The sequence below is a fragment of the Acipenser ruthenus genome, chromosome 23 (genome assembly GCF_902713425.1).
Source record: "Acipenser ruthenus chromosome 23, fAciRut3.2 maternal haplotype, whole genome shotgun sequence".
In the NCBI taxonomy this organism is placed as follows: Eukaryota; Metazoa; Chordata; class Actinopteri; order Acipenseriformes; family Acipenseridae; genus Acipenser; species Acipenser ruthenus.
The window spans coordinates 17,904,424-17,920,765 of NC_081211.1; the positions used below are offsets into that span (position 1 = coordinate 17,904,424).

Genomic DNA, 16,342 nt, shown 5'->3' on the forward strand with positions numbered 1-16,342 from the left:
TGGTAGAAAATGAGAAAAAGGGAGAATGAAATCTTCAGAGGAGTAAAGTTCACCACATGCAGTTAGAGCACCAGTTACAGACACAGCTTCAGACAGTGGCAAGTATTTCACATTCAGGAGTAGTAACACGTAGTAATGGGCTTGCTGTTTTATTAATGGATAGTTTTAGGCCTGGTTACACACAACCAACCCCTACATTTATAGAAATAACAATAAAAAGTCACTGTTTCAGTGCATCAGCAGTGGAATCTATGAGTGAGTTGGAAGGAAAATGAAAACAATACAGCCACTTCAGACAGCCTGATTAGGTACTGTACCATAAGAATCTCATGTTCTATTATTATTTCAAAATTATAAAGACAGGCCAGATTCAAAGGAGGATGGAGTCAGAGCCTAGCTTTAAAAGTGTAAGCTATGACGTTGTGTTCTGGATATGATCTAGGAATTCAGGGTGAATTCCTCTAAACTATCGAGATATCTGATCAACAGATAATTGTAATGAGCAATCTGTCTTCAAGTGCAGTAGTACCCGAAATATTATTCATTTACTAGCAATGCAAAAGGGCGTTGTGCAGCATTTGTTCTTCATTTCACCTTACAAAACAGGATTCTGCAAAGGTGACTGGAAACACTGAACCACCTTGAATGTATTTGTTGGAAATTATCTTAGTTTTTTTTATATTTTCCTGGAAACTGTGGTGCAATTTAAACATTTTTAAAAAGGAATTCTTACTTTAAAAAAAATAAAAATACAAAGCATTGTTCCATTTCCTCATGCATTTCTGTTTTCTTTGCTCAAACCATATTTATATGTGCACATGGTACCCTGAAATTAGTAGAAGACACCAGGGGTGTTTTTGCAAAATGGGAAGATGAGGAAATAAAATAATGTTGAGTGCTTGGTGGTAAGCTGAGCTTGGTTTCAACATGATTTCTCTGACGTATGTTTTGAGAAGCTGCTGAAAGACACAAGCCAATGTAAGGTTATAAAAAGATCTGTGTCTTGTTTCTCTTTATCTAGGTTTAGTGGAAACGGTGAGTGGCTTTGGGGTGGTTGATAAGGAAAACCAACCATTCAAATAAAGAAAACTTTTAATAATAGTGTGATGTGCATGTTGGTCACATTCATTTAGTTCCTGTTTAGGAGAACTATACCTATTTTCATCAGCGATATTTAAAGCTTTGGTCTGAACTCTGCACTGGGTGTACAATGGCAAAACTTAAGGAATGCATTCCTTTTGGGCTCATCTTGGCTGTTCCTTTAATTGCTTATGGTAAGCATTTTTTTAATATTTACTTGATGTGTTTTGAAACAGACTAAAATAAGTTAAGTATGCAATTACATATGTGAGATCACGGTATTCCTATTTTATTCCTATTTTAAGCATTCAAAGATTTGCCTTTGTATTATTTAAATACAACAGTCTTCATCCAACAAATTAAAATCATATTTTTCAGAACTGTTTTTATAAGCAGTTGGGAAAGGTTTTACAAATAACAGTAATTTACTTAAAAGCAGGCTGAAATAAAAAAGTGAGGCAATGTCTCCAATCCAGTTAGTGTTTTAGGGGGATGTAAATGCAAGCAGTGCAAGTGTTGGTTTGATAAACACATCATCAGTAATCGATAAATAATTTAAAAAAACATAATTCGTAATTTAATGTCCAATTATTATGTATCCATACGAGTAATTACAGATGAACTAATGCAAAACAGTTGGGGGAGTGTGTTATGCTATGTAGGGTATGCTTTTATTCCTTGGTTGTTCGACCTTGAAGCTCACAGAAGGTTTGTTGTCTCTTCTATTGTACTGTTAGTTATCTTCAGGTGTATTTATTTTAGCAGAAAGCTGTTCAAGTCAACATCAGTGCTCCGGATCTTTGGAAAGACAATCAAATACAGATCACTTCAGACAATGAACTTCACAGTTTAACAGTACTGTTATATGTTCAGTTGGGTTATTACCACTCACTGATAAGATTAAAAATGTTCTGTTGCCAGACATCAGCTTTTCTAGAAAAAAAAAAGAAATACATTGTTAGATCCATCGTGAAATGTTCATTCTGTCAGTAAAGTGCCTATACAGGTCTAAATATAAGTCACATACGCTGTGTTTTAGCTAGTTCTCTTGTGTTTTGTATGACAATAGAAACCACTGATGGAATATTTTGTTATTAAGTAGAGTTGGGTGTACATTGTGCTGAATAAGAATTGTGTTAAAAACGAATTGCTTTCACATTGTGTAACTGACACATTAAAACCAAGACTGCTGGCACATATATCTTTTAAATCCCTTCTTTCTTGATCAGTTGTGTCTTCTCGTTCCTTTTGTTTACAACGGCTGCCATTCTGTGCTGATATTCATTCAGACACCACCTGGTAACTTTCTAAAGATGGGGTTTAGTTTCTCAAAGAATTTTACTCCAGATCACATTAACATGGTTCTTAAAGAAAAAAAAAAAAATGTAGTCAATAAAGTTACCAAAACAGAAATAAACAACACAGGTATTTCATTTAGGGGTTTGTAAGTCATCCGAAGTTATTTCATAATTGTTTAAGAATCCATTTGTGTTTTTGTTTTTTTTGAAAAAAAAAAAGTATAACAATTGGGAATTTTCTGTAATAATGTTATTTTAAAAAGTGCTGCTTACAGGGCTATGTGGGTTTGGCACATCACGTTATACCACAACAGAAACTCTTAACTTTACTTCTAATATCTTTTTTGTTTCAGTTACTGCAGAAAATATAAGTGTGCCTGTATATGGAGCCCTGGGGCACTCTGTGTATCTGCACTTCAATATGACCTTGAACAGCAGTGTTCATGTGAAATGGAAGCAGGGAGTCTCACCCATTGGTGCGTTTAAGGATAACAAAACAGCCTTCAATAATCCTTATATAAACAGGACTGAGATTTTTGCTAATGGAACCCTCAGACTGGACAGGACTCAGAAAAATGATTCAGGAGATTACTCTGTGGAAGTGTTTAATACTGATGGAACTAACATATTTAAAGGAAGCATGCAGGTTTATATTCAAGGTGAGTTGGCGCTTCTCAAGTTAAACATGTCTTAAACGAGTGCAGAGATAAATACCTTGATTTCTAATGTTTTAAGAGAAATTTAAACTATTATTTTAAACTGTGTAAAATAAATTGACATGTTATTTTAAAAAGTCAAATTGTCATTTAATTACTTATTTTTCAGGTATGTATATGATAGGACAAGTACCAGCAGAAATAATAACAAATGGTTACAAGTTTTATAAAACAAAGTCCTTTAATGTGGTTTTTATCTTGGAAACATATTTATAATAACTGCTGATCTTCTGCCTCAACTGAACCTGCAGGTTTCACACTGCTTTTCATGTGCAATTTCCAAAGGATATACAGTAGGCACCCATGCAGCCCTAACTAAAAACAGCATATCATTAAAAAAATACTTCTTTATACTAAATTATGATGAACAATGATCATATCTACATACTGTACCACGCTAAATGGCATTGTCCCTTTAAAAAATATTAATACTTAGCTATTAGAGTTGTGAGCATGGGGATAAACTCCAGCTAACAATCGGTACATTTACTATTTAAAAATCTTGTCATAAACTCCTTTGAGATTTGAGAAACCTGATTTGTTGTATTCTGATCTCACTCACTCAACCTGATATTACTTCAGCAGTGAAAATATTTAGAGGCAATTCATAGTTTTCATGCTTTATTTTACTGTTCAAATCTTTTTATTCCTTTCTGGAATTTTTCCTTTTCACTTCCTTCAATATTTATCAAAAAGTACAGGGTTGATATAGCATCGTCTATTGTTTTAACATGAAGTGCTATATAGTAGATATCTAGAAAAAAGATAGATTCAAAAGTAGATAATTTTTTTCCTGAAGTGTTTAAATATAAACAAGAGCTGCTATTGGAATTATATTGTATACTACATGGATCTTAACTTCATTAATACTGTATGTAGCCTGGTTACATCAAGGATAATAAGGGTGGTTAAAACAAAGGTAAAAGGTGACAATCGAGAATGCAAAACCTTTTGCAATAAACAGTTTAAATGTGGCACCCTACACCACTGATGCCAAATGCATTTTCCCTGTGTTGTGTTGGAAGTGGGTTTGGGGTGTTTTAACATGATGTAAATCCTAACTGAAAAGCCCCTCTTTTTCAGAGGCTGTCTCCCAGCCTGAGGTACACTCGACCTGTCTGTCCCAAGGGGAGGTGCTGCTGGTCTGCACAGTGTATAAAGGGGATAATGTTTCATTTAACTGGAGTTTAGATGGAGTGCCGCTGAATCCCAGCCTTGCTTACTTTAGTGATGAAGAATATGTTGTAATATTGAAGAAGCATGTCTCAGGTAATCTTGTCTGCATTGCTACAAACCAAGTCAGCACAAACCAGAGCGACTCTGTGATACCAAACTGCTCAGGTAGGAAAAATAAACATGTTATTTGTCTTGCCTTGCTTTATATAGAGCTGCCTTGTTGTTTCTATATCAGACACATCAACAATTATTAAGAAATTAAAAACAGTGTATAGGTAGTAGACATTTTAGGACCTTGTTATTTTTTAAGAATCAAACACAGTGTGCCTACTTTTGAGATACAAAACCATTAAAAGAAATGTATACATAAACAGATAATGCTTCATTAACTGCAGTTTAGATGGAGTGCTGCTATATACCAACCTTGCTTATTTCAGTGATAAAGAACACATTGTAATAATGAAGAAAATGTCACTGGAGTTCTTCTCTGCATTGCTAAAAACCAAATCAATGAAGAGCAGAGTGACTGACTCTGTGAAGTCAAACTGCTCAGGTAAGAAATGATTTAATGTTTAAATCTGCCTCTCCTTGTATCCAGTACAAAGTCACATACTGAAGTCAAAGGGGACTGGGTATACTCTTCTTTCATGGTATCTTTCTCATGTTATTCTGAAAATGTATAGTTACATCTGAATTGATCTGCATTAGCCTGCCTTGTGTGTGTATTCATACAATGGTCTTTCCTCCTTGTATTTAAATTTAATTTAGAATTTGCTTTTCATACTGTAGAGCAGACAGTTTAGCAGAAATGAACTTATTCACCACACTTTATCAGCAGTTTCATTTTTAATAGTGTGTCCACTTCTTTATTTTATGTTTCAACATAATCTTCTGCTGAACACTAATATTTGTATGGTAGGGGAATGCTCTTCCTAGGACGTTGGATTGAATAGTGCTATAAAATAAGAAAATAACTCTGGTCATAACACAGTTCTGTATTTTTTAAATCAAACTGAAAGGTATCATTTAAAACAATCTGCTGACTCAAGATGGTGTGTTAGGATTGCATACTGTAATGAAGCATTGAAGGGATTAGATCACTACAACCAGTTAGGTGTGTTTCATGTTAATTTGCCATGAGGGTTCATCACCATTTTACTTGATTTATGAAGTCTGCTAATTATTCTGTACTGGTGCTGCCTGTTGAAATGATCTATACTGATATCTAACATATTTATTAGATTGTTACGCTTCTGATATATTTTTATTTAAATCACATAAACTGTGAACTATATAAAGCCCACCAGGTTCTTAGTATGTACAGGCAGTACTTCTAGGCTACATGATCTTTCACCAAATAAGGTTTGTACGTTAAATAAGATCTCTGACTTATCAGTTCAAAAATGCAGTTACTCTCACACTTTGGGTTTCCCCTTCCAGTAAAGAGAGGTCGACACTTGATATAGAGACCTATTATGATACACAACAATAGCACCACACCACCACATGAAAGGGCATTTTTTTCTATATTTATTTTTACTTTTTCAGAGTAGCATATGCATTTTTGGTGTCTTTACCAGCAATTTCAAATAGGTTAAAAAATATCAAACTAACAAGTAATAATAAACAACAGTGTTCCCAAAACAGAAAGCCTGCACGGACACCTCCAACTCCATTCTTCAGCAGAACCTGCACGGAGAACAGCTTATCACTAACTTGAATCTATTTCTCTTTACCAGGTTCTGAACCCAAGATGAATCTGACATCCACACCCAATCTAGTAACCCACTTCCATTGCACCCTGAAGAATGGGACAGTTATCATATTATCTGGGGACAAAGCAGGAGGGGCTTTTCAGTTCTTAATCAATAAGAGCATAATAATAACAAACTATACACATGGGATTGCATTTTGCAGTCTACAAACCTGCTCTTCAAATTGCTCTGGTAATTTAACCACAAAGCCTGGTGATGCCAGTAATGCAGAGGATGCCGGTACTTTATTTCTTTATTTATTCATTTCAGTTAATATTGATTAGGTAGCAATTACTGTATGGATTAGTCATTTACAGATGTGTTGGAAGTCTAATGACTGTCTAAATATCTTACAGATAATGTTTAAGATTTACATTTTCAAATGTATTTAAATATTCAGTTCAATGCAATTATATGGAAATGAAGGCACACAGCAAATGTACTGTTCTAAAGGTTCACAGATGTTTGTGACATTTCATATCACATACGTTTCTTTAGGTCACATCACAGACACTATTTTAGACATCAGTTTTAAACATTCATGAAGATCACAGGAGATTTCAAACAGCAACTACCACATAAGTCTGTATAACTGTATAAGTCGCACCGGTGTATGTTCACTCTTATCAATACTGTCTGTTGGTGGGTTTGCAGAGGTACGTTTAACGTGACATGACTCTAGTACCTTATCTAAAACACCATAATATACTAGAATAACTCTACTGCACACGTTACAAAACATGCACAACTCATGAAAACCTCTGCATGCCATTTTTAATAAATTACTATAGTATATAATCAGGTGGAGTTATATTTAATATTTATATTTCATATTTCCTAGTGCCTTGACATATGTTTGTGGTGAAGCTATTTTGTGATCATCATTCCTCTCCTGTATGTGTCTTTTATGACCTGACCTGTACAGACCTTTTTCTTTCTCCGTCTTACTCACTTTAAATGCACCTCTGCAAACCCACACCAACATACAGTATTGATAACTGACAATTTGGTAAATACTTAGCACAGACACAATGTCTACCAGTTAGGACAGAAAGGCTTAATGAGTGTATTAACATATTGAAAAACATTATAAGCATACGCATTCCATTTTTTTATTTATTTACAGATATTCTTAAATATGTCCTTGGTGGAAGTGCTCTTCTTGTGATCGTCATGCTTTCATTTACACTCTTGTGCATGTGTAAGAATAAAAAAAGGAAGGGTGAGGTTTTTTTTTTTTTTTTTTGCACAACAACGCATCCTGATTTGAAGGTTTCTTGCCATGTTGCAAAAAAGTGCTAGACAACACCCACATGTGTCTTTTGAGGCCTGTTGTGTCTCAGATATAGATAGAATCAAATCTTCCAGGCTTAAGCATTAAAAAAAAAAAGATTCTTAGTTTTTCTTTAAAAGAGAGAAACACGAGATAATAGTTTCTTCTTGTTTGTTATAAAGAGAATGCCCATTCGGTGATTACACAAAACAGGAGTGATGAACAGCAAGCTTCCCTATCCACAATGATACCAGAGACTGCAAGCACAGCAATCCAAGGCAAGTATCTCTACAGGTCACTTTTTCACTTGTATACATGTGTATGTTAATCTAAATGAGTGGACGGGTGGTGAGGATTTGAAAACATATAAACTAACAATGTATTGCTTGAACAATACGCCTAGATGCTTTTCTTTTGATCATTTTGTGTTATCGTTGGAGGATACAATCAACAAAAACATTACCCAAACAATACACTCTTAAAGACTCCACTGTTTTTACAAACTATCATTCCTTTGTGAAATTCTATGAGCTCTTATTTAAATCACTCATCTCATACAGTTCTTATACACTCATCATAAAAACTTTTTTCTTTTTTCAGTATTTGCAGTGGTCAGCGAAGTTAGATCAGATTTTACCAGTGCGTCCAGAGGTTGTTTTTTTTTTTTTTACAAAATGGTTCACTGGAAGTTATTTGCTTTTATATCTATGTTTTTTTTTTTAACAGATGACCAACTTTATACTCAGGTTATTAAAAAAGGTGGAAAAAAGAAATCCAAATGCAAGCCTAAAGAGGACAGTGAGCTGGTTTATGCCCAGGTTGTTATAAAAGAGAAGAAGAAGAAACCTATTCATGACGAATCTGTGGATTATGATGAAGTTAAGGAGAAAGACAAGAATAATCAACAACAGGATGACAGCGTGGTTTATGCTGCTATTAACAAACAAAGAAATATATAATTGAAGGCATTGTTTGGTACTGTATTTATATATATACATATATATATATATATATATATATATATATATATATATATATATATATATATATATATATACAGTATATAAATGAACCGTATTGCGCTACAGGTGTTCTCCAGCAAAAGCATTATTCAGAAAGTCTATATCATTATCCTCAATTAGGTGCTGCCAAGCGGAATAAACATACATCCAATTTCTTGCACGTGCAAAGAACAAATTTATAGCACACACAAAATATTAATATATAATAATTTCTTTATCATATTTATTTTTTAAAAAGGCATAGCATTCTTCCGGTTTTGGCACAAATGTGCATTCATCAGAATAGCACATCAAACTGGATTACATCCCTTTCCTATAGCAGAGTTCTTCCCTGTATGTATTTTAGCACTTTAGAATTTTAGTGGTTTAATTATGAAATTGTATTAATGACCAGAAGCTGATCATTTGTGATTAATTATGGATGATTGATAAATGTTTGTATATCACATTAATTAAGTTAATGTGATAGTTGCGGTTTGAAAAACTGTTTCTGACTTGTTAATTGGAACTAATATAGAACTCCTGAGTGAATTTGATCAACTATCCTAATGAAGGCACACATGTGCCGAAACCATTGTTAACCATTTGTTAAGTCTGTTTTAAGTTGCTTGGCTTTAAGTTTAGGAGCCTCTATTCAGTTCTAGTTGACATAAGCATTAGCCCTGCTAATTTTTTTTTGCTTTTTACATGTAAAGTTTTTCATCTAAAATATGCTAAGCAATTGCATTAGGTGTACTAATAAAGGTTTTTTATTTTAATTTTTTTTAATTTTAAGTAGATGTGTTTCCTTATGTGTGTTGTATACCTTTCTTGTATTTTCTGAGGTTGATTGCTGTAAAATATTACTCCATTGCAGTCACACATCGTAATTTAAACTCGGTTTTATTAAGCATGGTTGACTATGACATCTCAATAGATTTATTCTTCTGAACAAGATCTGAACAGGACCCCACATGGCCAAATGTTCTTTTGAAAGTGATCACACTTATTTGTTGTAGGTTGTACATGGTTACAACCTTTGTTTTTAATAATAGTATTAAGATAATTGAGACAGTATAATGACAAGACCTCTCAGACTCTGAAACGGTTAAAAATCACCCCAAATCCTGACTAAGTGGGGTTGGGGGGGTTGAATCTTTTTCCCACCGAAATGGGGGGTGGCCTGTATGTACCGAATCTATCCCCTTTCCCTGCTTTTTTCTAAAGATTTGCAGATTTTCTATCTTCTTAGGACATCTCAGGGATTGTTCCCAAAAGTAAAACTACAATATATGTGAATATAAAGAGTACTGTGAATACAGTTCTCTGTTAAATGCAATTTCAAAAAGCTTTGATGGAACTTTCTGGTTCATTTTTACACTTCCTGTTACTGTAACGGGTTACATTTCTATTTATACCCAATTAAAATAGTGACTTTAACAGCTAGGCCACTAGCAGTAAGGGATTACATTGCCCGTTGTTTACTACTGTAGTAATATTCTGTACTGGAAAGTTACAGAACTTAATATATATTTTTAATGTATTTATGGAAAGGATCAGATCTCTGTATAGTATTACCTTATTTGATCACAGTCTACAGTATGGCACAAGTTCCTGTATTATTGGAACAGTCCCAGTTTCCTACCAAACGCATCCAGTTTTAAACAGTATCCTTCCACTACCAAAAAACATAAACAAAAAACTGCCAAATACTGTGTGGCTTATTAATAATATATTTTGAGGTTAATTTAATAAAAATGTTTGTATTAAATTGACAATGACTAAATTGGAAAATCATAAAAGGTGGTATCTGACTAAGCACTTGTAACGAAACGGCAAAGTAATTAGACTAGTCTATAATGCATGCTCACATATTGTATACTTTCCATAAAGGGGAGCTACGATACATTTGCACTTTGGCCATTTGCAAATCTTTGCAAACACTTTTGTTTTTAACTTGGCCCTTGTTTTGACCTATAATAAATATGCAGATGGCAACAATAAGCCTGAGTATGCTTTAAATAATAATAATAATAATAATAATAATAATAATAATAATAATAATAATAATAATAATAATAATAATAATATAATTAGCCACAGCCTTTCTTAATCATTAGCATACACTGATTCTCAGACTTTATTTTCTTTATTAGAACCTCAACTGAAAATATAAACTTAATTTGAATCACATAGGAATTTAGGTTGTATCAGGTGGGAATCCTATAATACCTACTGCACAGATAACTAGGGAATGACCTCTGCCCCTAGACTTCACAAATCCCAATGGTACAATCTGAACTGCGGATGGTTGTATATGACCCTTTTAAAATAGTGCTTTAGTAACCTGTATAAATGTATATTACCACATGCTTTGTCTACCACATGTTTTATTTAAAATCTTTCACATACACCTCTAGGTGGCAATGGTGGATTATAACTAGGGCTACTAATTATCGGTGCCTATCCAATAAACACCGGAAAAACACTGGAAATGGTTGCTCAATTCATTGATTTGACCCCTTTCCCTGTGAAAAAATAAAATAAAATACAGTATATTGCATTGATTTGTTCTGAATACTTTAAACCCACCTCATCTACTGAGTGGCAGCACATTCCTACATTTTTATTGGAAGATTGTAACATGAGTGTGAGGTTCAAAATTAGATCACAATTACTGGAGCGGAGAATTGTTCTTTCTCACAAGATTTAAAGCAATATTACAGTTCCATGGGGAGTATTTACATGCTCGTGAAACTTAAAAAAGTGCTCAAGAATTTTGGAAAGTAGCCGAAAACAATAATTTCATACAGCATATAAAAAGCGAAAGAGTTGTCATTAAAAGTATCTCACCAGTGTGGTGAAGCAATTTAAAATGCAAATAGAATGTTAGGCTATATTGCAAAAAGCATGGTATACAAGTCTAGAGAGGTTATGCTAAGATTATACAATGCCCTAGTTAGACCCCACCTAGAATACTATGTGCAGTTTTGGACACTTCACTACAAAAAGACACTCGAGAAGGTACAGAGAAGGGCAACTAGGCTGATCCCATGACTTCATGACATGAGCTATGAGGATAGGTTAAAATAATTAAATATATTCAGCCTAGAAAAAAGAAGGGAAAGAGGGGTCTTGATTGAAGTCTATAAAATCATAACTGGTACAGATAAAGTTAACCTAAGACACTACTTAGCTTAATTTAGCACAGAGAGTAGAACAAGAAGGTATACATGGAAGCTCAGTAAAAGTAAGTTTAGAACAGAAGGTAGGAAGCACTTTTTTACACAGAGAGTTATAAATGCATGGAATAGCCCACCAGGTCACAAAGGATCTAAAACACTGGAAACATAAAAAATACTAGATTCTGTGCTTTTAAATTAGATCCCCCCCAGAAGGGGAGAATGGGGTTCTAACAAGGGACAGGCCTTGATGGGCTAAATGGCTTTTCTTGTTCCCAAACTTTTCTTATGTTCTTAAGTGCTCAAAGTGCAATCTATGTCTTCTCACCAGAAAGCAATTGCTTTCTAGAGTTCTTCACCAATTAAAATAACAAATATAGGGATGGCTCAGACTGATTTACCACCCAAGAGATACAGTATAACTTAGCAAACATTTACAAGCTAATTATTCATTTTCCGTTTTTTGGTAGTTCATTTGTTTCTTATAAATATTGAACATGAAGTCCTGTACATGTACTGTTAATATACACTTTCTAGTTTGGTTTTTGCTATGTAACAAAGCACTGAACCTAACTGTGTGTGCTTTGTTTTTACTGCCTTAACAGTGTGGTGTTTTCTCGGGGCAACACAATATATTAATGACAAGGGGATGAACATTTAAAAAACAAACTAGAAAGAATGCCTTAAATGAGAAGAAAACAAGGACAAAAAGTAGAGAGATAATAGATCTCAAGGGTTCTGTGGTTGGATACCCTGCAGGTTGCTCATATATAGTATACGTTTCTATATGTTATTTTAGAATAAGTCTTCTTTATGCGGGCAGCTCCAATGCATTTGCACAGAACTCCATTCACAAAAATTCGATTTCAGTCTGAAGCAACACATCCCCAGACACGTGCCTTATAGGGAACTTGACAGATAATTCAACACAAATTACTACATTTCTTCAAGAGATGTGCAAATTGTATTTAATAATTACTTGTATTTATTATCTAGAAAAAGTCTTATTAGGAATTTCTTAAAACAGGAAATGTCTTCCTTACAGTAGTTATAACTTAGGTGACTATAAAAGTGAAACATACTGAACAGCCTCTGAGAGCAGGCTGGTAATCAGTTGAGCATTGACTATATTCAAGTTTTAGGTCCATGAAGGAAAAGAACCCATTCAAACAGTATGCTATCTGCACTCCTTATTGTATGTGAAGTGATCAGTTTGAAATGCAGTGAAGGGGAAGTGATGTGCTGTTTTTTGCCAGGTTCCCTTTACTGTATGACTGGTGTGGTAGGAATAGACACTGTGCACCACCACGGTAACATCCTGAACTTCTAAAGCATTTAACCACCTGGGTTCCAGAGCATAGCAGAACCTAGATCACTGATGATATAATAGTATTTTGATTAGCTGACAATCTTTTACTAATGCTCATCCTCCCCAGCACAATTTATAACAGATAACATACAAAAATAATACAAAAACAAACAAACGTACAAACAAACGAACAAAACAATGCTCCATGTTGACCAGCTTTATGGTGCAGTGCTCGGGTATATGCTGATCAATTGGAGAAATTACTACAAATGGGGCTATAAATGGCATATTGTTACAATATGTGTTATAACAATGTGTTATACTAAGAATATTATATAGTACATGTATATGGACAGTCATCTTAAATCCCCTGTACTTCATAACCATTACGTGTTAGAGCTTTATCTTTAACAGTTTTAAAAAGCACCATCTTTTCCAATACATTATATAAACCTTTTCAAAGCTTTTAAGTTTTCTCATGTTTAGTTCAAATGTATAATTACCTGTTTATCTTTACAAGACTTTTGCAATGTCTTTAATATTACTGAACGTTCCATTTGTGACCACTTCCTCAGCCACAATTACCAAGCAGAGTTACTGTCAGAGTGACTGATTGCTCTGATCCTTAAGAAGGCAGTTTAAAGCTTTTGTTGCTTGTAAGATCTTTTACTTCTACAGGACCTAATAATGATCTGCTCTAATCAAAGATTTTCACAATGGATCGTTTTTTGTTTTCTGTTCACACAAGGTAAATATTTTTTTGTTCCTGAACTTAATAAATTATATATATATATATATTAGGGCTGGCCTTACCCCTCTGTGGCCATGTGGTGGACAAATGGGGCCCCCCTTTCAGCCATGGTATGAATAGATAAACAATGGGTTAAAGGGGTTGGTAGCTGGACAGTCTTGCAGTTTATTATAGTCTTTGCTGGTTATTAAGCAGTAGCAAAGCAGTCTAAAAATGCCACTGCGTTAAATATATACAAAAAAGGAGATTTAGTCTAAAAATGCTGCTATAAATTCAGTAACTCACATCATCAGAATGTACTTGCTTTTATGCCGCAAATTGATGACGTGGTCCTAGTTTTTGAGCTTCAGCTCTGCTTTTCCCTTTTGAGATCCAGAGAGGTATGTACACCCTTTGTCCCTCTCTCTGACACTGCCTGAACTCATATTGTATATATTTTTTGTTTGTTTGTTATCAAGATGACTATTTTTTTTGTTGCTGATATCTTGCACTAATATCCTGTTCATTTGTATTTCCTATGTGTCCTTGTCTGCTGTTCTCTATTTGTTTTTATTTATTTAATTAGCTCTTGAAATCATTAAGCTATTCCTCACTGTTTGTCTTGCCTACAGATTTGTTTCTCTGTCTTCCTCAATCAGTATGAAGTTTTGGAGGGTTCAGCACAAAAATGCTTCATGTATTCATGCCTGCTTACTAAAAAAGTAAGTTGAGAAAAAATGCTTATTGAAACCAGCCAGTAAAGGCAAAATTGAAATAGTGCTGATCTTGCATGCAATTGATCTTGCATGTAGAGGAATTGAGTAAGCTTGTATTTATTATTTATTATTATTATCATTATTTAAACTTGAAATGTATTCAATTGTCATGTCCCTGACAAAGCGCATGTTGTTCAATTGCAGATCCCTCTAGTTAAAACAGACTTTCTTATAAAGTATTCACCTCAGACACTCAGAAAAGGATTTTGCATTGGCCCCTAATTGAACTAATAATTGTAATTGTTCTCAGCTCCTAAAAGGTTGCCAATTTCAAGTTACTTATAAAATTCTATAGTTAACTTGAAATCCCCAACTGTTTAAAAGCTGAAAACAATTAAAAAAAGGTCTAATTAAGCTAATGAATAGTTCAATTAAGGGTTCAGTTAAGTAATTAAGAACTCAGTTGGAATGAAAACCAACAGACGCAGAGGTCCCCCAGGACCAGGATTGGGAAACCCTGCTCTAGAGGAACACGTCACAAAGGGTCCGGAGCAACAGGAGCCGGGCAGAATGACACATTAGGTTGAAGTCACACTCAAAGTGGAAGTGGAACTGAATGTATTATTAAAAACAGGACTTTAAAACAAGGAAAGACCAAAGCACCTGTCCTAAAATAGCTACAACTAGAGGACCCATCAAGTGTACTTTGAGACAACACTGTTGCTCAACAGTATAACATCCTCAACACTGTCTTGGATTTTATCCATTCAGTATATTATCATATACGCCATTAGGTGTTTGAATATAGACATATTACAAGTATATGGATAATATATATATTTTTTTCAGTTGTTGGAGAAAACAGTAAAGAAAGTGTGATTCGGTGTCGGGTGAAACCTGTGTTCCTTCAACTAGCGAATGGGAATTGTACTAATTTGTTGTGGAAGAAGGACAGCCAAAACTTGGCGAAGTTTAAAAATGGAAAGTTTACGCCTTATTTTGGTTTTGAAAACAGAGCAGAGGTGTTTCCCAATGGGACCCTGTGGCAATGTGCCCCGCCCCTGTGTGCATTTGTGTGTTATATGTTGTATGTTGCGTGCATGTGTTAATGTTGGTGTATAGAGATTGGTACACGGGATATAAACGGGTCTGTGTTTCACGTGTATTTAAAAATGTATATTTAGGCACGAGGAGGGCACAAATCACTTCACGTGCTGGTTAAATGTAATATGTGAGCACGGGGTTGCACGTAATTAATTCACGTGCTGGGATTCAAGTGAATAATTAATTAGTAATTGAATCCCAGCACAACAGTATATATAGAGACACGTAGCATTCACTCGAGGTTGTTAGGTGTTCGGTGAGTGGAGAACGAGTGTGGAGAAGGAGAAACTAAATATAAAGTGAATAACTGTCTCACTCACCGTGTTTCGTTTGTCTGTCTGTTTACTGTCTAGTCCGTTTTGTTTACCTGTTTATTTTGGCGCAAGTGCCGTGTCCCGTGTTTGTCTGTTCAAACCTTTTATTTTCTGTTCTGTTCTGTTTAATTATTAAATGCTGAGCGCAATCACGCGCCCAGCTTCACCAAACCACATCTCTCTGTTTATTTATTTCCTGCTTCTGGTCTGACGCCACCCACTCCAGCCGTCTTTGTGACACGTGGTGTCATCGTGGGATAAACAGCGCCTCCAAGCGTCAGACCAGGAGAGGGGGTTTTGTGTTTTAAAAAAAAAAAAACAAAAAAAAAAAACACAGGACTGTTTTAAAAAAAAAAAAGTGAAAATGGAAGGCTGGAGAGACGGCTGCCGGGACCTGGAGGACCTCCTCGGGGGCCTCGAGGACCAAGGCTGGTGCATGGCCTGTGGAGTCTACGGACACACGGTGGCGATCTGCCCCTTCCAAGGTGAGGAGGAGGAGGAACCGGCCCAGGAGAGGAAGGTGGGGAGGAGGAGTAAGAAGAGAAGGGGGAAAGGAAAGCTGCAGCAGCAACAGCAACCACAACACCAGCCGGAGGAACAGCAGCCCGGGTGTTACTGCTGCGCTGAGCCTGGGCATTCCAGCACCAACTGCCCCTGGTACCCCCTCGGACAGCTACCCCAACTATGCC

The 16,342-nt window shown here is 35.1% G+C and overlaps 2 protein-coding genes across 2 annotated transcripts; both read left to right on the plus strand.

Moving 5' to 3' along the window:
• Positions 1-995: 995 nt before the first annotated feature.
• LOC131699601 (T-cell surface antigen CD2-like) lies at positions 996-3,072 on the plus strand. The gene is made up of 2 exons (XM_058996707.1): positions 996-1,274; positions 2,732-3,072. Exons 1-2 carry the CDS (start codon positions 1,211-1,213, stop codon positions 3,070-3,072), a joined length of 405 nt encoding a protein of 134 aa, XP_058852690.1. The 5' UTR covers positions 996-1,210.
• A 966-nt stretch (positions 3,073-4,038) lies between these two features.
• LOC117962741 (uncharacterized) lies at positions 4,039-9,059 on the plus strand. The gene is made up of 5 exons (XM_058996741.1): positions 4,039-4,823; positions 6,010-6,264; positions 7,151-7,246; positions 7,480-7,575; positions 8,024-9,059. Exons 1-5 carry the CDS (start codon positions 4,730-4,732, stop codon positions 8,254-8,256), a joined length of 774 nt encoding a protein of 257 aa, XP_058852724.1. The 5' UTR covers positions 4,039-4,729; the 3' UTR covers positions 8,257-9,059.
• The last annotated feature ends 7,283 nt before the right edge of the window (positions 9,060-16,342 follow it).

What these genes read in the sequence shown, in the direction of transcription:
- LOC131699601 (XM_058996707.1), top strand. Translation starts at nt 1,211, where the DNA reads ATGGCAAAACTTAAGGAATGCATTCCTTTTGGGCTCATCTTGGCTGTT. An exon ending in TGTTCCTTTAATTGCTTATG is followed by an intron (nt 1,275 to 2,731) that starts GTAAGCATTTTT and finishes TTTTTGTTTCAG; the next exon opens with TTACTGCAGAAAATATAAGT.
- LOC117962741 (XM_058996741.1), top strand. Translation starts at nt 4,730, where the DNA reads ATGAAGAAAATGTCACTGGAGTTCTTCTCTGCATTGCTAAAAACCAAA. An exon ending in TAAGAATAAAAAAAGGAAGG is followed by an intron (nt 7,247 to 7,479) that starts GTGAGGTTTTTT and finishes TTTGTTATAAAG; the next exon opens with AGAATGCCCATTCGGTGATT. An exon ending in TGCAAGCACAGCAATCCAAG is followed by an intron (nt 7,576 to 8,023) that starts GCAAGTATCTCT and finishes TTTTTTTAACAG; the next exon opens with ATGACCAACTTTATACTCAG.